The 22,989-nt window shown below is 44.1% G+C and overlaps 1 protein-coding gene across 4 annotated transcripts in view; it reads right to left on the bottom strand.

Annotated features, from left to right (window-relative positions):
* BBOX1 (gamma-butyrobetaine hydroxylase 1) overlaps nt 1–22,989 on the bottom strand; it is a 221,736-nt gene that overhangs the window by 73,359 nt on the left and 125,388 nt on the right. For 2 of the 4 annotated variants that reach the window (XM_075567288.1, XM_075567289.1), the window contains exon 3: nt 2,992–3,428. In XM_075567288.1, coding sequence (XP_075423403.1) covers nt 2,992–3,428 — 437 coding nt within the window. Of the gene's footprint in view, nt 1–2,991; nt 3,429–6,017; nt 6,134–11,877; nt 11,932–22,989 lie in introns of those variants that run through there. The other 2 variants (XM_075567291.1, XM_075567290.1) reach the window with 2 other exon arrangements.

Here is a 22,989-nt window from a genome sequence, read left to right as displayed (position 1 = left end):
TTTATTCCTGTCCACCGTTATCAGGAATATTTATAACTCTTGATTCCTGTCCATCGTTACCAGGAATATCTATAACTCTTTGTCTCTCCGAGTCACTAACTGGTGAAACTTTATTATGGAGACACTGCGTCTCCATGCACGGCTCTTACAGGCGATCGTGAAGCATACATATACATTTTTGAGTCACTAACTGGTGAAACTTTATTATACCCCAGATATCCCTGTTCAGGGGATCTTGAGTGTTATTTCTCTCTAGTAGGGGTACTGTGATGTCCTGTCTACCCAGGGCACCTATCTATCATTAATAACCAAACTGTTATCAAATGATGTCTAGCCTATTCTATGTACACGATTAACTATAGTCCTTATTTTCTTATCTTTATGGTTACAACATCTTCCTCAGCTGCATACTTGCAGTGCTGAGGAGGCACGATACTTTTGTTACTTGAAACTGCTGGATTTTAACACAGGGCATTAATAAACTTGTTCTTAATAACTTTCTTCAATCCTCTCTTTCCAGGGTCCCAGCTGGGGGTCCCTTTTATCTCTCTGTACCCAAACCTATTGCACACAGGTAACACGGGGTGATGCTGCTTGCTAACACTGTGCTCCATCACCTTCACCTTCTGCCCATAGTACTATAGTTAGAAGTATGATCAGGGCAGTAACCCCTGAAGGGACTTGTATCAGATCAGTTTTGGGGCTGTATGCAAGCAGCCATCTTGGGATAACATATTTTTCTGTAACTCCTTTCCTAAGGCCTTGTTTATGATAAACACTTCCGTGTCTTGATTCACCTGCTGTCCGGCCTTCCTACCTCTCACCTGTCTCCCCTACAATCTATCCTAAACGCTGCTGCCAGAATCACTCTACTCTTTCCTAAATCTGTCTCCGCATCTCCCCTCCTGAAATCCCTCTCCTGGCTTCCGATTAAATCCCGCATCTCACACTCAATTCTCCTGCTCACTTTTAAAGCGTTACACTCTTCTGCCCCTCCTTACATCTCAGCCCTAATTTCTCACTATGCACCATCACGACTCTTGCGTTCTTCTCAAGGATGTCTTCTTTCTACCCCCTTTGTATCTAAAGCCCTCTCCCACCTTAAACCTTTCTCACTTTCTGCCCCACACCTCTGGAATGCCCTTCCCCTCAATACCCGACTAGCCCCCTCACTATCCACCTTTAAGACCCACCTTAAGACACATCTGCTTAAAGAAGCATATGAGTAGCACTGGATAATCATGGACACATGACACATAAAGCTTGGCCCCCTGCAGACGCACTTACTAGTATTCCCTCCTACTGTCTCTGTACGTTCTCCCTACCTACCAATTAGATTGTAAGCTCCTCGGAGCAGGGACTCCTTCCTTAATGTTACTTTTACAGTATGTCTGAAGCACTTATTCCCATGATCTGTTATTTATATTATTTGTTATTTATATGACATGTATTACTACTGTGAAGCGCTATGTACATTTATGGCGCTATATAAATAAAGACATACAATACAATACAATACCTCCCTATACTGAGGGCCTAGCTACAAGGATCACTTCCCTGTACTGCAAAACAATAACAATGGCTTCAATCTAAACCTAACTCCTCACTGCGTAGGTCCCTAGCTTGATCTCTGCTCTCAGCCTCTGTGTCTCCAACTGTCACTAACTGTCACTCACTCACTGTCACTCACTGTCAGACTCCTCCTACTGCTCTTGTCTCTGGGCAAGAAAAGAGGCGGGGCTAAGCTCCTGCCTGGTGATTGGCAGAACACCATCACCAGGGTGGTTGACTAGGACTCTCCTTTTACCATATATAGTAACCGCAATAGGGAGGGGGTTACACTAACATTACAAAGCCTTTAATTAGTATGGCTCTGATTATTCATGAGTAAAGTTGAGCCTCACACATACACATACACACACACATACACACACACACACCAACTTGTAGGGGTTGGAGCACACACATAAATAGTGTAGACCAGACAAGGGGTGCGCAGTTTCCCCCTGTGCCCCCCTGCCTGCTCTCCTCCCCTGCTCAGCTCCAGCGTCAAATGACGCCGCAGGGTCATGTGATGTCACATTGCCATAGCAACACAACGTCACGTGACTTCAATTGATGCCGGGTTACAATGGTGACGCGTCACCAAAGACAAGTTAGGAGAAGTTACAGAGGCCTCGTGCGGTCCCCCAGCATTTAATTTAAATGCCTTGGTGGAGAGCGCGGGACCTCTGTGACCACCGCCCCCCCCGTAAGATCTCCCGCCCCCCAGTTTGCGCACACCTTGTCCAGACAACTTGAGAGGGTTCTGCTATCAGAGTACCTATAAGGTTCTGTACAAAAATAACAAAGAGAGAGGCACACCACTCATCCTGTCTTCTCATTAAGAATGTTTGTTTCTAATTGGGATACCCTGGGTCAGGAAATCTTATAATTACTGAGCATTCGAATAAGAAAAGCTCCTATACATTTACATCTAGAAAGAACACTTATGTTGGTATCACTTTCTGCAACAAACCTACACTTCTCTGGAACCAATATAGCTATTGTTATTATTATTATTATTATATCATTTAATTATCAAATGCCAACATATTCCACAGCGTGGTACAATGGGGGAAACAGAATGACACAAACTAAAAACAAATAGACACACTGATACAAAGGGTACTGAGGGGGGCTCTGCACGCGAGACCTTTTATGCATCCAATGGGAACAACAGCTTTACCAATCCCAGAATGTTTAGAGAAAGGAGTAAGGGACTTAGATTGTAAGCTCTGAGGGGCAGCAATTACTTTTCCTGATAGTACTTTTATGTCTGAAGCGCTTATTCCCATTATGTGTTATATTATTATGTCACGTGTATTACTGCTGTGACACGCTATGTACTGTACACGAATGGCTCTATATAAATAAAGATCTACATACATACATGTTCAATCTACTTATCTGATCACAGGGCAGCAGAACGGCCCCGTGTTTTGGAGATACCTTGTGTGTGTCTGTGAGTGCGACGCTCCTCACTCCGGTGTTTACGTCCAGCTTCTCCATGGGGAAGTGTCTAGCTCTGGCAGAAGGAAGGAAGCACTCCTGACACTGACAGTTATCTCTCAGCCACACAAAGGGGTAAAGACTTTGGCTTCCATCCTCCCAGCGCACGCAGACAAAGCGCGCAGCATCCAAAGCCTCCACCTTCCCGATCATTGCCACGGGCTTCAGAGTCCGGTCTTCCCGGGGGTGCAGCCAGCGGGTGAAACGCAACACGGGTCTCGGAGAGAGACGTCTGTTCCTTTCGCACCTCAGGGATGTGTGTGCTAGTCTGCAGAGGACTTTGTCCTGTAATAAATGTTTAGCCATCGCAGGCCACGTCATGTTTTTACTCCTTTCCTTTGATGAGGTACGATCACTAGAACACTCCTGGAAGGTCCCTGGAACGATAAAATACACCTAAGTATCTCTAGAGATTTCTGATATTAAAACATCATTCTGTTGCCCTCAGAAATATTTATGATGCAAGTTCGGTGATCTCTAATTTCAACCACAAGCTGCAGGTTATCAGGTTATCTGTGGAGGATCTACAGTCACCTCTCTAGTGTTCTATAGCAGGGGGCTCAACTCCCGTCCTAAAGACCCCACCCCACCCCGAACATGTAAGATCTTCAAGATATCCCTGCTTCAGCACAGGTGGCTCAATCAGTCCCTGCTTCAGCATAGGTCGCTTAATCAGAGGCTCAGTCTTTGACTTTGATCGCGCCACCTGGGCTGAAGCTGGGATATCCTTAAAAGCCGACCTGTTCGGGGGGGTCTTGAGGACTGGAGTGGAGCCCCCCCAGTTTAATAGTATCCAACACTTGGGGTTTCTCTATCATCGAGATTTGGAGGCAATTAGAGGATGTTAATGCAGCAATACCCTCCCGAAGCCTATGTGAGTTTAACTCATACACTGTTAGTACATTGTCCTCTAAGCATGTGCTGCTCATAACCAAAAGGTTTAATTAGTGTTAGTTCTTAATGTCTAGTTTGTGAGGTTACCATGGTGACCTATGGACTGCACTGGGCTCTGGGGAGACTTCCATTTTAAGCTCCCGGATATTTAATACTTTAAACACTTACGTCTCCTGAGCGAAGCATCAGATTAAAAAAAAAATGAAGAAAGTTACGGATAAAATGCTGCTTTATAGACAGGAGATCAGGTCTAACGCTGTAACCGCCGGTGACGCCCCAATAACATTTTGTATATCTCGGTTCTGTGAGGCTGTGTCCCCGGGGGCACGCACTACAGCGTGCGCGCCACACACAAAGCACAGCCCACTATGGCGCAGGCCCCAGTCGGTGTGTGCGCGTGGTAGACGAATAGGAGGGCAGAGTGTAGACCAATGGGAGTGAAGTATTGCCCCCCGCGCGCGTCCCATCGCTATCCATATGCTGCAGATCGCAGCTTTAACTGGTGCATGCGCCGCCAGGCACGCCGTCGCGCACGCAGCCATGGCCACCGGGGACTCAGCCTAAGAATAAAGAACGTCAGACAGAAGGGAGTGCTCAGGCAAGCCGAGAGCCACTTTAAGAAACACTGAATTACACTCCAGCGCAAAATGTTCTCTTTTTATTGCAACAACGATTTCATACAACATATAATAATGTTAATCAAAGTGCCGGAAATCCCTAAACCTGCCTCGGGAATTCAGTGACAACACGTTTTGGGGTCATTTAACCACGGGCCCTCCCGCACTGATGGATCACCCGACGCTGTTCGGACTGTTCTCACGACAGGTCCAGCAGTTATGGGGAAGGTCCCCTAAAAAACAAGCAAATGGCCATGACGCGACTTACAGTGAACGCCGTAGGGGCCCAGGGGGTGGAAGGATTCATACGCTGTACATCATTAAGGCACTGACGGGGTTAATAAAATACATTTTATAATTCCTTCACAGTTTGACCCAAAAAACTAATTCCCGATAACCACAGAAAGTGACAGCAGTTATGGGGTATTTGGGCGCGTTACCTGCTATACAACTTTAGATCAAACCAGGTCTTAGACATACCTACATAACCCTGTACCTTCCCTTGTGCCTATCCCCTCCGGGGCGCCCCCACTCTGCCAGAATGTGGGAGTAATGGGGGGGAGGGGGGCACTTTCCCTGTGTAAGGTCACCGTGACATCACACAAAAAGGAAACCGCACACCCCAAGTGTCCTGAGATATTCAGGTGAGATTAAGGCTCTCTGTTGGCCGCTGGAGCCAGGCTGGCCTGTGAGGAGGAGGGGGGGTTGTAATCAGTCCCCAAAAAGGACACATACCCCGGGGATCAAGTTACCGCCCCATTCAAGTAAGCAACAAAAAATCCAAAGGAAAACCTCGGACCGGGTGGGGCTGCTTTAACCCTCAGGCTGCGATTATACTCAGCGCGATGGTGCTTGCGTGCGACAAACACAAGTGTCACAATCCCTATGCGGCCACCCCTAGCGCCCGCACGACGGAGCACCACGGCGCCACCGCGTTTTGAAGAGACAAAATGTTTCGTCTTTTGAAGCGCGGCCGCGTGACAGCGTCACGTGAGCGGTTCAGCCAATGAGGGCGCACCAGCTTGGTGACGCGTCCGCCACTCCTCCCCAACCTCCTAACAAATCGCTGGGGCTGCAGGCGTGCGCGAGGCCATGCGGTCCATCGCGTGCGCGCAAGTAAGGACTATAATCTTAGCCTTGGGCTGTGGGGCAAGCCGTGGCAGGCCAACCCGGCAGCTAAAGGGTTAAGTACCACTTCGACATATCACTGCCTTTGGTCCTAAAGGGGGCTTCACCTCCCCCCCCCCGGCATTGATTTGCAGTGCGTTGCTGATCCACCAGGCTGGGAAAGGGTTAACGCACTGTTATTAACACCCCACGAGTCCTGCCTATAACATCGCACTGGCCTGTGCGGCGTTACTGGGTTATCAGGGACTCCGGCAGCAAGAAGCCGGTAAGTTTAACCCCCCTCCCTGACAGTCAGGTCCATAAGCTGCGGCGTGTCGCCCTCGTTACCTTCCTCTCTGCCTCTCCCCGGCACACATTCTGTCCCGCCCGTTCATTGGGTCCCTGCTGCTGGAAACGTGACACCCGTCACCTTACACTGCAGCAGTCTGTGCAGCTCACTTATCTGTCCCCTGTATAACACGTTCCACCCGCAGCCCTATACAAGCGTCCGTCCTGATCATGCCGTAACACAGGGGGGCTCAACTCCAGTCCTCAAACCCCTGCAACAGGTCAGGTATTTTTCAGGATATCCCTGCTTCAGCACAGGTGGCTCAAACAGTGGCTCAGTCAAAGAATGAGCCATTGACTGAGCCACCTGTGCTGAAGCAGGGGTATCCTGAAAAACCTGACCTGTTAAGGACTGGAGTTGAGGACCCCAGGTATATAGAATACGCGTATATATTATATTACATATTTGTTCTTCTTATATAGTGCTGCCAGTGTATGCAGTGCTGTACATAGAGTTTTGCAGGCACAGTTACTGCCCCGCAGCGCTTACAATCTAATGTTGGTGCCTGAGGCACAGGGAGGTAAAGGGGCTGACACTGGGGTGTGAAGCAGACTCCCCGACTTCCCTTACTCAGTGAGACACTGCTTTATACTCATCCATTACTTCAAATGTATAGTATCAATGTATCTATTTATATGTACAGAACAGTATAGTAATAAAAAACAGCATCCGGCTAAGGACTGGGCGCCATCAATGTGACAGTCAGTGAGGAAAGACACACCAGAACAATAATGTATTCATAATAAAGAAGACATGTTGGCCATTTTCTGTTGTGCCGGTGTATCATTGTGTATATATATATATATATATATATATATATATATATATACATATATATATATTTTTTTTTATTTAAAAATATATATATACAGTATATACATTTAAAATATATATATTTTTTAGGATGCAGATTCCTTCCCTAAGAAGAGCAAGGAATTCACAGGAACTGGAGTGCTGTTCTGTTTGAGGGGTGTGAAGTGTGCCTACAACCTGACAAAATGTGGGGAGGGAGGGACCCAATTTGTAGGGTTCCCATTAACTTACTTACCTCCCAAAACATCTCAGGTGTGTTCCCATATCGCCAGTGTTGTACAGAGGAGTGTTTGGGAAGGTATGCAAGTCCATAGGTAATGAAAACGTTTTTGAATTCTTCCAAACTTGGGCTAGTTCTGTCTCTAACAAAGATGTCCTAGGTCTAATCCAGGGGCCCCAAACTCAGTCCTCAAGGGCCACCAACAGGCCAGGTTTTATGGATATCCCTGTTTCATCACGGGTGGCTCAATCTGATTGAGCCACCTGTGCTGAAGCAGGGATATCCATAAAACCTGGCCTGTTGGTGGCCCTTGAGGACTGAGTTTGGGGCCCCATATCTAATTAAAACAGGTGAACTGCCTCAATAGAACGTCTCACTACTTCAAATGCATATTGTAATGGAGAAGGTGCGGGTAGGCCTGGGACGCTGCTTCTTCTTGTCCTTCATATGACTTCTGTGTCATAATCAACGTGTTTCTTTGCCAGTTTGAGTGTTGTGGTCCGGACACTGGATTATTTTCTTATAGTTGCTCCAGCTTTGATGTAGGACTTTGTGTTTGGTGGAAATTGAAACCTCGGGGGTCGTTTTCTTCATGAAGTCCGCAGGGAAAGGACTTCTACGTTTGTGTTAATTGCAATGATTCAGTTTTTTTCAAATACAGGCGGTCCTCAGTGTCCGACGGATCCGCTTTCCGTCGAACGCCTTATCCAACGCCGCACGATGCAGACCGCTGGACGCATTGCCCGACATCGGGACCGCTTATCTGCCGTGGATTAACATGGAACCGCAATCCGACTGTCTATTATCCGATGGCGGTTTGCGGATAAGTGAGGTCCGGCTGTATGTTATATTGCCTTACGATGCAGTATACATGACAGTTAGATTATGAATGATATATTGTAGGTACTTGCAGAATGAACCCTTAGTTACAGACCCCTCGGTCAGCGATGGGGCTAAAAAACACACCTTGCTAAAGTGATAGAATTCTTAAGGATAATACAGCTGGAGTACAGCAGACAGGCGAGTCATTTTAGCGGTTGCCAGTTCTAATAGTTTGGAAACCATTGAGGTTAGGCTGTAACAGACCCTGCTGATTCCAGCAGGTGGCTTCTCATTTTAGGGTCTTTCTCTATTTTTTTGCCCAATAATCTTCACTTTCCCCAAGCCCGAACACTCCCTCACATGCGTCCGAGGCGCTGCTCAGTCCCCATTGTAACCTGGCATCACTGTGGCTCTCCTGCTATAAGGATTACGGCCCCTTTTCAATAAGCAGTTTTCTGAGTTGGAGAGCAGTACCGTTTTATTCAAATCTTCGCCAGCCCAGGCAGCTTCAGAGCAAGTAGTAAGTATCACATGTTTTATTAACATGACACACATCTTCTGTTGTTTGGCTGTTACAAACATGTTTTCAGAAGTGATACATTTGACCCAAACGACCATGCTCCCTTCTTGGAGATGAATGTCTTGTATTCTTCGAGTTTTCAACGCCTTCTGGATACGAGATAATTGTGTAGTGGAAAACTTTCTAATAGGGCAAAGCTCAAACAGCTTAGCTATGGGGCGAAAGAATGATACAGTAAAATCCAATGTCAATGCATGCGCTGGAAGCCTGAGAAATGATAGTATGCGCAGTAACTCGGTTACAATGCACCTCTTGAGAACTCCATTTAACAAGGGGGTGTTTTCTTAAGCTGCTGGGCACAGGGGTTATTGCATTTGCCAATTTAACAAGCACTTAAGTACCAGGCTTCACCATGAAATCATACCGGTTGTTGTATTCTAAAGTAATCTCAAATGTGTGCATGAGTTAAAAAAAAAAGGGGGGAGTCACTTCACCAAGTAAAGTCCTACTCCAGTCCTCAAGGGCCAGCAACAGGTCACGTTTTCAGGATATCCCTGCTTCAGCACAGAGGGTGCTGTCATTATGCCTGAGTCACTGATTGAGCCACCTGTGCTGAAGCAGGGATACCCTTGAAACCTGACCTGTTGGAGGGAGAGGGTCTTGAGGACAGGAGTTGAGTAGCCCGTACATACATGATGGATTTGAAACAGGACCAGCGACAGGCCGAAACATTGACGCTCCTTTTCAAATGCTTTTGGTCTCCGCACTCTGTAATAGCTTCACACGTGGACCACTGGAAACAGGTGTATCGGTGGAAGCACCGGCCATCGCCATATATTCTCCGTTAATAAGATACAGAACTTTCTATACAGCAGATCAGCAGTGAGCAGCTGGCAGAGAATATTCTGGGAGGGGAGCATAGAAGTCTTCCAGTGTGAAAGGTCCCGGCGACACTGCATGAATAGGCCCCGTGTTTAAAGTCATTTAACTTGTGGGGTAAAAAAAAAGGGGGCTCAGGGGTATCAAAGTGTAGGCTTTAGTTTATGCTATGGCCCTAGGCTCAGAGCCATGTTTATTTACTGCATTTTAAAGCACCTTTCATCGAGTGACCTTAGGACAAGGAATTACTTGGAAGAGCAAAACGTAAAGATTTCACTTTCACGTATCACGCTGTTATCTCTCGTGCGCCTGACATTCCTGACAGGAATATCTAACAATTATTTACTCTTTTTTTGCTTTTCTCTTCTTGATCTGTTTTATGGTCTAGTGAATATCCCTATTTTCATAGTGTGCATTGTGTAACTCCCCTTATTGCTTAAAAAACAAACCCTGTTTTTGTCATTGATGCAAACAGAGCACACTTTGAGAAAAACACCTGCATTGTTGCTAAGACACACACCTGCATTATTGCTAAGACACACAACTGCATTATTGCTAAGACACACACCTGCATTATTGCTAAGATACACACCTGCATTATTGCTAAGATACACACCTGAATCAATGCTAAGACACAACCTGAATCATTGCTAAGACACACACCTGCATTATTGCTAGGACACACACCTGCATCGTTGCTAAGACACACACCTGCATCATTGTTGACACACACCTGCATCATTGCTGACACACACCTGCATCATTGCTGACACACACCTGCATCATTGCTGACACACACAAGCATCATTACTGACACACACCTGAGTAATTGCTGACACACACCTGCATCACTGCTAAGACACACATCTGCATCGTTGCTAAGACACACACCTGCATCATTTCTAAGACACACACCTGCATTATTACCAAGACACACACCTGCATTATTGCTAAGACACACACCTGCATCATTGCTATTACACACACCTGCATTATTGCTTAGACACACACCTGCATCATTGCTATTACACACACCAGCATCATTGCTAAGACACACACCTGCATTATTGCTGACACACACCTGCATTATTGCTAAGACACACACCTGCCTTATTGCCAAGACACACACCTGCATCATTGCTATTACACACACCTGCATCATTGCTATTAAACACACCTGCATTATTGCTAAGACACACACCTGCATTATTGCTAAGACACACTCCTGCCTTATTGCCAAGACACACACCTGCATCATTGCTATTACACACATCTGCATCATTGCTATTACACACACCTGCATCATTGCTATTACACACACCTGCATCATTGCTAAGACACACACCTGCATTATTGCTAAGACACACACCTGCATTATTGCTAAGACACACACCTGCATTATTGCTAAGACACACACCTGCATTATTGCTAAGACACACACCTGGCATACAGAGACACTTGCCTAGACAAGTGAAAGTACCCCTTTGGAACAAGCACTCATAATATAATTGATACAAGTAATTGAAGAATTATTAAAAAAGTAACCTTTATTAGTGTCTGTGGGTAAAATTTTTTACCCACAGACACTAATAAAGGTTACTTTTTTAATAATTCTTCAATTACTTGTATCAATTATATTATGAGTGCTTGTTCCAAAGGGGTACTTTCACTTGTCTAGGCAAGTGTCTCTGTATGCTTAATGATCCTCTCACCCCTGGCACCTAACCACAGACAGTAGCTAGAGCTCCCTATCCTTTCCCCCCTCATTCCCCATTACTAAGACACACACCTGCATTATTGCTAAGACACACACCTGCATTATTGCTAAGACACACTCCTGCCTTATTGCCAAGACACACATCTGCATTATTGCTAAGACGCACACCTGCATTATTGCTAAAACACACACCTGAATCATTGCTAAGACACACACCTGCATCATTGCTACGATACACACCTGCATTATTGCTAAGACACACACCTGCATCATAGCAATAATGCAGACGACATTGGACGTGAAACGTATGTTGGTGTGCGACGCCATTACGTAGTATCTACCACGTAACCCGGAAGTAGGGGTGAGCTTAGAGGCTGATTTACTAGCTGACAGCGGCATGCATGCTTAGTCTGGGCCCATGGTACTGCAGACCGTGCGGAGGCGTCCGCACGCTGAGCGAACAGACCGCCTTAAGGCAGTGTTCGCGTCCATGCGGGCGCGTCCGCGTGGAAGCAGGAGGGGTTGCGCATTGTGTGAGAAATTTGTTAAACTGATTTCTCAGCGAGAAAGACATGTCATATGAGCAGTTCGCTCAATGAGGGTGAACCAGCTCCGTGACGTCCTTAGGAACGCTCCCCATGGTCCGTCGACATGGCCAGGGAAAGCACCCGCTTTCCCACAGCCTCCACGCGCCTACGCGCAGGCACCATGGCACGGGCCCTATCCTGAGCATAGCCAGGGAGATATATATATTGAGTTCATCCTAACAGAGACAAGCAATCTGCAAGTAACATTGATGGCAATTAATCCAAGGTTGAAACATTATATTCGGAGTTCTACATACACAGTGGCTCACCAGCCTATATGATAGATCAGGCTCATACTCACCAGTTAATCTGTGCCTCTACTCGCACATCTTTTGAGCAACCAAAGTAGTTGAATCTGTTGAACAAAATATAAAAAAACGACTCACACACCGGCAGCACCCTGCAGGCTTATTCTAAGTATAGCAGCCAGCTAGACATCAAACGTGCCTTGGCAGAGACATAAGAGTTATTAGTCTGATGGTTACTAAGTACATAATATTACATTATTTTTGAGACTTTGTAACCATCGCGGGAAAATAGACCTGAAGGCAGTTCTACTTCTGTTTACCATTGAGCTTGTGCATTATCCCTAAGCTAAAGCAGCGTAACGAGGTGTATGTGAAAAAGATACATTTCACACACTTCTGGTGCTGCTTAATGTTACTAATTGCCTATACTCCTAATAGCAACAATACTATTAATGTATGTATACAGCTTATAGTATGCACCTATATACATAAGGTCAAATACATTTGTTTAGCCAGTATATACGCTAAGTAAGGGTTAATACGGTCAGTTGGCCGTTTTGTGCTCATTATTATTAGGCATAGCCTCTGTTTGAATATTATAGACATAAGGGGATTTTCATTCAGGCATCAGGAACATGAGATACACTTAAGTTGTAAGTACTGTGCTTAGACGTGTATAGCAGGAGGTTCCTGTGAGGTGAGCAATGCATATAAAACTCGGACTTCAAAGGCCATCCCGGATATGAAGGTGTTAACCATTTGTTAGCAAGGGGGAGGGGAGGGGAGGAGGAGAATTTCAATAAGACATCCTGGCAAATGGCTGCTTGGCCCAGACTGAACGGCGCCGGGTAGAGGGGATGGCCTCATATGCTAAGCGGCCAAGGTGCAGACTGAGAAGCCCATCTACCAAGTTTGAAAGGTACTGGCAAGTCCGTGATAGGGTTAAGGAATTATTCCCACAGAGTAGATTGGCTGCATGGGTTAAGTATAGGCCTGTTTAGTGCATAAAAAACCCTGCAGCCCATTAGGAAGGAGTTCCATCTACATTCCATCTAAGAGTCATCTTGCGGTAACAGATTCACCTAAGATTTATCATGCAGTGAAAGATCCACCCTGTAACAAGACTTAACATCGTAACTAGTAAGTGTATTTTTCGTTGTAATTGTAAATCAAGCTGTGTATTTTCTTTGTGTAAATAAATTACAATTTATTTTATCTCTTGCTTTGCTCAATCAAAGGATCTGGGTATTTTGGTGTTAAAAGCATTGGTCTACCATGACAATAAAGCTCATTAATCTTTGATGTGTTACCGGTTACATTTGAGGTGAAAGTCATAACCAAATGTACATTCTTTACACGTGCTGCATTAAAAAAAAGCCTTTTTTTTGGTCAGGTATCCATGTGTTTTTATTCTCTGTTTTTATTTTCCTTAGGGCACTGTCCTTCATACTACGGGCCTTCGAGAAAATTTCTTGTGGTGCAGTTGGAAGAAAATCTCCCAAGATTGGGTCTTGTTTTAACACGTGCCAATGTTTTTTGACAATCTGTTGTATACTGTCTGCTTCTCTATTAAAGCGCATATTAAATGGAATTTCTTTTTTGTTGGTTTTGGTTATTAACAGTTGTTCCTTGTTTAGATTCCCTACTTTGTCCTTTGCAGCTTCAATGATGGATTTATTGTAGTTCTTTTCAATAAATCTTTTTACTAACGTTTCTGTTCATGCCTAACAAATTCCTGTGTGTCTGAGCAGTTTCTTTTTATTCTCCTGAATTGGCCATAAGGAATATTGTTTGTGTTGACAGCTTGAATTCAGAAGAAAATTGTTACAGTCAACAAACTTAAAATGTGTTTTTGTATATATAAGATTGTTCTGAATGTAAATGCATAGGTCCAAAAAGACAATCGACTTCTTGCTAAAATTTTAAGTGAAGCTCAGATTAAGGTTGTTTGTGTTTAAATAATTTAGACATTTTAAAAGCGGTTCCTCATCCCCTTTCCATAAAAAGACAATGTTGTCAATATAGCGGCGCCATAGGACCAGGTTTGCGCCAAATGGATTGTGATGTATTCTTCCTCCCATACGCCTAAACATAAATTTGCGTAACTAGGCGCAAACCTGGTGACCATGGCCATGCCGCAAAGCTGTAGATAAAATTGTCCTTCAAACAAAAAATAATTATGAGTTAAAATAAATATGATTCCATCTAAAATAAATTCAATTTGAAGTGGATTTAAAGTATTTTTATCTCCTTCCTTCTTCCTGCAAAACTCCATTGTGGACGTCTGCCTCAGGTGGAATACCAGAGAAGGCGGAAGTGCTGCTTGTTGCCACTGTCTGGCCTTGGGTGTTCCCAATGCCTGAGTCCATTTATGTTTGTGAGTGTTTACTTTTTTATATTTTTTAATATTTATTCTTTTGTTGTAAAACAATATTGCACTATCCCTGTGTCCTCCATTTTCCACATATGGGATCCTCCTTTCCCCATCATGGCTGTATGCTGACGGACAACACTATTGAAGCCTGTATCTGAGGTGGTCACTCGAGATAACCAAAAAGACTGGATTATTCACGGGAAACATGAGTGAGATTGCTATTTATTTATCCACACTATTTTCATCAAAACTGTGTTGCACTATATGTGTATGTCTCCTATTTTGATATATTCCTGGATGTGAATGCGCTCCTGATCCCCTGCCTCGGCTCCTGACACTAAACCGGATTCTGTGGATACCTCTGAACCATGCCTCACCGTGCTGCTTGGCACCCCTCTTCAGCGCGTCATACCGCCAACACACCAGTTCCCGGCCCAACCCCCACCTGATCCGGAGCTCCTTCATCCCGCCGCCACTGGGAACTCCCACTAAGCTCAAAGTTCTTCTCCTGGGAGGCACTCTGGCTCCCAAATTACACTGCCCCTCCTTCTAATTATCTGGGGCATCCCTGAATTATTGTAGAATTTGTAAACAATCATTTTTATGTTTAGTTCACACAACCATTTGTTTGTTTTCTCTAAGACCTCGATTACTTTTGTGCATCTTCTTGTCTGTGTATTTGTATTTAATTGTTTACTGATCAGTTTTCCAGCTTTTCTTCTGTACAATATGCTGGATTGACGAACGCAAGAACACAGCATTTTGTGTTCTTTTACTGCCAGCACTGATTTTCCTATACAATGACACTTCTCCTAAGAGGGTTGAGCAGCAAAGTTTGCCATTTTCTATTATATTTGAGCACTTTTGTAATTTATCACATTATTTTTGATTTATATATATATATTTCACCTTCATAAGTAGCGCCTCACAATTTTAGTTTTTTTCAATGACACTTATGTCTGGTACTTTGTGGAGACTATGTATAAAGAATTATATATTTTTTTAAATTCACGGGGAAAAAAAATGTTCTCCCCTGAAATCATTAGCCGCGTGTATTAGTCTTTCTTGTGTTCTTACATTGTGTGCATGTTTTCTTATTGACATGTGCGTCACGTTCATACATATGAAGCATTAACAATTGTTTGCGTCTATTGGCATTATTATGTGATGCTGAGAAAAGTTGACTGGCAATCTTGAAGCATTTCTGGCGCAGAAAAGTGGCACATTTTGCTATTTGTCTTATACATATATTCGTATATGTGGGACACTGACAACATCCAAACTCCGCCTTCAACTCCAATCCCTTCCATTTTTTCCTTAGTGAAATGTGCTTTTGAAGCATGTTCAGCGTAACACTTCGGAATCGGTTTGATACATTGTTGCACGCGTGTATTTATTACTCTTCTGCGCATCAGGTTTACATTTAGCAATGCTTTATACAGTAGGTAGGCCGCATGTTCCTGTACTCTATAATAATGGCACTGTACTCAGATTCAGTCCTCAAGATCCCCCAACAGGTCAGGTCCAGGATATCCCAGCTTCAGCACAGGTGGCTCAATCAGTCCCTGCTTCAGCACAGGTGGCTGAATCAGTCCCTGCTTCAGCACAGGTGGATCAGTCGTTGACTCCAGTCATGTAGACCCCCAAACAGGTCAGGCTTTAAGGATATCTTGCTTCAGCACAGGTGGCTCAGTCTTTGACTGAGCCACCTGTGCTGACGCAGTGATATCCTTAAAGTCTGACCTGTTTGGGGGTCTACAGGAGTGGCGTTGAGCACCCCTGCGCTTGTATAACAATCTCTACGGAAATTTTTTTATCGAATTTTAAAATGTTTTTGGGAAGGGGTTTACTGTGTCTGGATTATTCTTCTTCTATACAGCATAGCAGAAACAAACAATGGGAGTGATGTGATACAACGTTATTCTAAATGTTATTGAGATCCCCCCACCCCCCAAATGTAACAACTCTGGGGGCGCAATTTTCCACAAATCAAAACGTTTCCTTTGCACTGTTTGATAAACTGGCCCTGCTTGTTTATTAATAAGCACAAAGAAATCGATAAACAATTAACCCTTACAGTTTGTTACTGTGCAAACACTGCAAGTCCAACGACAAAGTTAAAAAAAAAAGCCTAAATGTGCATGTGTTGGGCGCGGGACACACTATGTTATAACTCCAGTTAGTATATTATAAAGTCATTTTGGCATGGACTGCCTATTCCTATCAATCATTCCCAGATCATTACCGATATCACGGCAGCAAGTCAGGACAGGTCACAGGCGTGGCGCCAGGAGCAGCTGCTTCACAAGATCTCACGTGTGGCACCTTTTCATGTCAACTTCAAAGATAGATGCTGCATGGCGCCCGACCTTAATGCGTACAATAACCGCCTGTTTTACTGATTTTGTTGTTGGTATTCACAGCCCATAAGCTCAGCTAGCTTCTGAAGACAAAGGCTTCTGGGAGCTAATAAGTAAGGGCTCCCGGGGCAAGAATGTTGTGACCACAGGGACAATGCCCTGGTGCTTTGTATATATAAATCTGATGCTCTTTCTGCGCACTGACAGACCAAGCTTTGTAGTGAAGAGTTGATGGACTTTAATCCCAACACATAAATATCTTCTGAATGATAATATTAGGGAATTCGAGTATTGTTCTCTTTGCATCTCTAATCCATTAGAGCAGGAGTGGCCTACTCCAGTCCTGTGCGGAAGCAGGGACTTCCTAAAAACTTGGCCTGTTGGTATGTATGTCTTTATTTATATAGTGCCATTAATGTACATAGCGCTTCACAGTAGTAATGTACTTGGCAATCATATAAATAACAAATAACTATAAATAACACATCATGGGAATAAGTGCTTCAGACATAAAAGTAACATCGTGGAAGAGGAGTCCCTGCTCCGAAGAGCTTACAATCTAATTGGTAAGTAGGACGGACGTACAGAGAGAGTAGGAGGGAATTCTGGTAAGTGCGTCTGCAGGGAGCCAAGCTTTATGTATCGTGTATGGTATTAGACACAGTGCTACTCATATGCTTCTTTAAGCAAGTGTGTCTTAAGGTGGGTCTTGTTGGTAGCCCTTGAGGACTGGAGTTGGCCAACCCTGGTCTAGAATACCTTATTACAGTGTTTTTCAAACAGGGGTTTCTAGGAACCCTTGAGTTCCCCGGGCATCCCTAGTGGGTTCTCTGAATTTTCAGGGTTTATAATTGTACCAAACACAGAATAATTTACAGCTCATCTTCTCTCAGGCGTGTTGTTAGAGAGGGTTGGAGTACCTCAGAACCCTTGCCTTATTACTTCATGTTACGTCATGTTACTGTGTTTTTGCTACCTTGTGGGCAGCATTCCCTGCCAGAGCATGTCTGCAACGCGGCCGGCTGGAGTTTAGGTCAAGTGTGGATTATATATTGAGCATGACAGCTCCATCATGTTCCATTAATCTGCTTCTGAAGTGAGAATCCTCAGCTGTCTACATGTTTCAAAGGGTCTTGCCCTGATCTGGACTTGCTTAATGTTGAAAACAAACCACGGAGAAATAAATGACTCACCGCTATCTATTATTATCTAGGATGATAATGTACGTGTAAGTAGCAAGCTTTAGCAATATGTTGCATGATTAATAATATAGTCTGGGACATGTTTCTCTTACTTTTATTTTATTATGGCTTCCTATTTTCAATTTTGTCTAAACTTTAAGGAATATTCTAATAATCCCCCAACAGACGACCTAATGAAAACACATATCTTATCTTAACATGCTGCAATACTAGATGATCACTTTCACATCTCTGCATTGCTTACCCCACCTTTACATAACTGCAGTATAATATTATAATTAAAATAGAGGGTAAAAAAGCCCCCACTCCCCCCATTTATTTAATGTCTACAAGTTTAATTTCCTATGTTACTACCAAAATATAACTGGATAGACCAAATAAAAGAGGGTAAAACCAAATATTTTGGAAATATTGTAGGTTCTGTCCATGCACAGAGAAACAGATGTACACAGACGTGCATTTACTGGTGCATGTCTACACACATACACTCATACATACATGTACTCCCACATGCATGCATGCACTCAAGCATATGTACACTTATACATGCATGCACTCATACTTACATGTACTGACATACATACACTCATGCAGTTGTACATGCATACTGTAAATAAACACAGAGCAGGCTGTCCTTCCCTGCAAACGTTTTTTTCCAGTCTGCAGAGTCTACGGACGAATTTAAGAGTTCCATACATTACAATATGTGAGATTTGTCCAGTCTGGAATTTGAGAGCCAACCTGATGCTGATGCCCCCCGGGAATTTCCCCAGGTAACTAATGGGGCCGTCCTTGCCTGCTCCCTAATGGGCAGAGCTTTGTCTTTCTACCATTCATGTTTCACATGCAATCTTCATGAAATGGCCGAACCACTGCTCAATGATGGATTTTCCGTGGAGGGCCACACATTACTCACACTGATATTTAAGTAATAATCCCCTCAGAACAGGGCATTACTGGACAATAATGCCCTGGCTGGAAGAATTGAAGGCGAAGCCGAGGGACTTTAACCCAGCCAGGGCATTATTGGCCAGTAATGCCCTGTTCTGAAGGGATTATTACTACAGTATTATAGGCTAAATGTAGGCTTTTTCCTAAATAAGACACTTTTGTGTAGTTATATAGATTTTTTTATTAAATAAAATGATAAATACATTAAAGCACCTCTATATACTCTGACACTGCAGCTATCTATATCTACACATTGCCGCCCCCTCTGTGTACACACACACACACACACACACACACACACACACACACACACACACACACACACACACACACACACACATCTGGTGTTGCTGCTGACACACACACACACACTGACACACACACACACGCTGCTGCTGCTGCTGTTGCTGCTGACACACACACACACACACACATGCTGCTGCTGCTGCTGGTGCTGCTGCTGACACACACGAACACACTGACACACACACACATGCTGCTGCTGCCCTGTCTGAGAACTGTTACTGCCTCCTGACCAACCCCCTGCCCTGTCTCAGCTGTTTCTGCCTCTTGACCAATACCCTGCCCTATCTCAGGTCTGTTCGGACAAAGGAAAAGCTGATTGGCTAGAAATAAAAACTTGGCAAGCTGCCAAAAATTTCAGGCATTACTGAATGGTTAAAATTCCGGGCATTATTGAAATCCCTGCTCTCTGATTGGTTGCTGCTACTTTCATTTGTCCTGGTCCGCAAGACTTGTGTTGGCGGCCGTGCTTCTTACACTAGGAACAAGCATTCATCAGGATTCTATCATTAAGCAGCTGAGGGAGTGAGGCGACACTACGATCGACAGGTTGATGGGGTCGCCAGCGGGATGGGGCCGTGGGTTAAGCCCTGAGGGTCACTTTTTACCCACCAATGCATTAAGTGAGGTTTATTTGCCCTGATTGGACCTAGCTGTTAAATAAATAAAAGTTCTATCACTTGAGGGGAGAAAAGAGATTATGAATAGTAACTGAAGGTCATACCCTCTTCTTTCTCCCTCTCAGATGACTTCTTCTGGAGGTTTGATGTTCAAGTTTACTTGACTTTATCACTGTGACGTGAATAAAATGATAATGGAAGGCTGCTGTGTATCCCTTCGCTCTCTGAAGCTTCCAGATATACGGTACATTTTATCTGTGTGGCCTCCAAGCTACCTGATTCATAAAGCCCTCTTCCAATAATCGCATCCTGAAAAGCTTATTCATTAACAATGGAATGTCCTGGTACTTTTTGCACTACCGCATGCAGATGTAGCAGCACTTATTACTTCCGTTAACGCAATATGTTATGTTAACGATACAGAGTTATTACGGCAAGATATATCGCAAGCGCCATTTAAAACAATGGCAACGATGCATTACCTCCTTAACACATGGGATATTTACTGTGCTGCTGCATGCGTTATTCTGTATTAGCAGAGATAACAGTATTCTGCAGACAATGTGAACGAGTTTATTTGGCAGGTTAATTTAGTCCAGAGGACAATAACAAATTGCATATACTCAGTATAGGTCCCTGCTAAACAGAGGTTACCTTGACGAGGTCGACAGGCTTGAATCATGTTTTGGTCAAAAGATGCAGCCAAATGACTTCTTTGTTATACAAACTTGGGCTGCGCTTATAGTCCTTGCTACGGCGATGCTGATGTCACGCTGCGGTCGCTTAATAATCAAATGTAATTGACTTCCAGCGATCGTGACCAAGCCGTCGCGCTGTCGCATCGATCCAACTATAAGCGCACATGGCGAATTCAACACATTTGTTTTGACGCGACGTCACGTTGCCGTCACCGGGACTATAAGCGTGGCCTTAGGCTAAGATTATAATACCTGCGCACATCGCCTCGCGCACTCCTGCAGCCCTAGCGATCTGTGAACTTGGCCGCATGAGATTGGGGAGGTGTGGCGGGCGCGTCACAAAGCTGGTTCGCCCTCATTGACCGAGCCGCTCACGTGACGCAAACATCACACGGCCGTGCTTGAAAAGACAACCTTTATGGTCTCTTCAAATCACGGTCAAGCCATCGCACTCCGTCGTGCGGGCGCGCGCAGTAGGAGCGGCCTCATAGGCGTAAGGGCACTTTGTGTTTGGCGCGCACGCGAACACCATCGCGCACTATCTAATCGCGGGCTTAGGTTCTAAATGTAAACATCACTAGTATATTTTAGCCCAATTGGTAGGAGCGCAGGATCTGTGCTTTATTTTCTATATATGTCAGGCCAATCCTTTTACCAGCAGCATACTTCACAAAGGGAGGAGCACAGGCAATATGTACAGTATTCATTTATGATTTAGCTACAGCAGGGCCCCGATTCTCGGCGCTCCGCTTTCCGGCGATCCGAGAAGGGGGCCGCCATGTTGAATCTGAAATCGCGCATGCGCAGAACGGGCGGGTGCGCCCGGCACGCATGCGTAGACCGCCGGTTGCGCGCGCAGACTGTCGGTTGCGCGCGCAGACCGCCGGTTGCGCGCGCAGCGCATAGGTCGCACATGCGCAGAACGGCAAAAATGCCGGTTTGCGCATGCGCAGTACAGAAAATAGCCGGATCCGCTTTCCGGCGATTTTCACTATACGGCGGGCCTCTGGGACGGAACTCGCCGTATACCCGGGGCCCTCGTGTATATCCGAGAGCACTTTAGGACCAGAGATATATACATGAGTAGAACTGTTGCATTCTAGTAATTGCCAAAATCATAGTAAAAAAATGTATCAGAGAATGCAATCCAATGGAAAAATAGGATTTTGTTCTTTGATACATTTGGTCAGATTTTTGGTCAGATGTTTTGCAGCTGGGACATTTTGAACAATAACTCCAACAATCTCTTACTCTGACCTCTTTTAAGGTTTCTTTTTTTCTTATTATTTAACGAGACATATATGTTTTCTGTTGTCACGATGCACTCAAATATACTGCAACCGAAATGTAGACTTTGTAATGGCAAAAGGAAATTAATTTGTTAACTACTTGGCCGTGGCTCATTCAGGTAATGTTAAACAGATCTATAAATGTATGAATACACATGAGCTCAGTTATTTCAGCCAGGAGGGGGCCTGCGTTACTCCTGCCAAACTCTTTGATTGCTCTAGGACGCTGAACGCACGGCACTAGCAGATCTACAGTATGTGTCGACGCATAGAAAAGTTCACTTGGTCCAAAGCAATTTCTTGTTCTTTAGTTGAACTTGGTAATCAGGTTTTTTTTATATTTTCCCAAACTTCAGTGATTTGGAGTTGAAACGTCCCCCAGCTGAAGAGTTAACGCAATAAATGGTACAAACTATTTTCTTTCATCAATCTACAGATGTTTTGTTTTTTTTGACCTGGCTGCTGCTGGGAGACTTTGAGAAATAACCTCCAATATGTATTAATCGTACACAAATCTCAGGGTCCTGCAATCCTTTCTTCCAAGCCTAAATTACTTGGCGAGGGGTGCAGAGGTTTCATTGCACTGAAAACCAATGGTTTGAAATATCTCAAATAAAAATGCCATTTGTGAGCACACTCACGTCTTAGACAGGTCTGCAACCCTGTCCTTTCGCCATTATCGCTTAGCATACAGAGCTTCTACTGCAGCAAGGGATTCTGGGTAATGACATGCAAATGAGCACTCACAGTGGAGAGAGGGAGAGCGGTGTGGGTGTTAATTAAACCATTACTTCAATCTTATATATGTTCCTTCCTTTTTAGTGGAATTAGTAGGATCAGAACTGGTTCCACAATTTCCCCATCACAGAAATGTCGGGAATACAAATGTGTATGTGTAAATTCGGGTGTAGAACAATTAAGATAATAATGAAATATCAATGCAATATACATATTTGTTGCGTGACAAGAGGCATTATGTTTTTCCACAAAACTAAAATACTTTTCCTGGGATTTGGTCATTTTTATAACCCTTTTGTTGAAAAAGGGGCCATTAATGCATTCATTAAATTAATTAAAGCCAGACGTGGACTACCAATTAAATTGCTGAAAAGATAACGATGTGATATAAAACTCAAGTAAAGTAGAGATTTTTCTGTTACTGGGACTACTTTGATCCCTAATATGTTGTCACAAGCCCAATTAGATTACTTAAATTGCTGCTTTAATTGCATGATTTAATACCGGTTGTCTTTGATAAGTGGTTTTACATCAAAGGACAAGGGGAAAAGGCAGCCACTTCCCACAGGGAAATCCCAGCTAAATATTGCTACCAAATGCTAGCATGAATGAATCTGTTATATATCATAG

This window comes from Ascaphus truei, chromosome 12 (assembly GCF_040206685.1).
Source record: "Ascaphus truei isolate aAscTru1 chromosome 12, aAscTru1.hap1, whole genome shotgun sequence".
In the NCBI taxonomy this organism is placed as follows: domain Eukaryota; kingdom Metazoa; phylum Chordata; class Amphibia; order Anura; family Ascaphidae; genus Ascaphus; species Ascaphus truei.
Note: the sequence above shows the minus strand (reverse complement) of the source record. Positions and strands in the feature narration are given on the sequence as shown.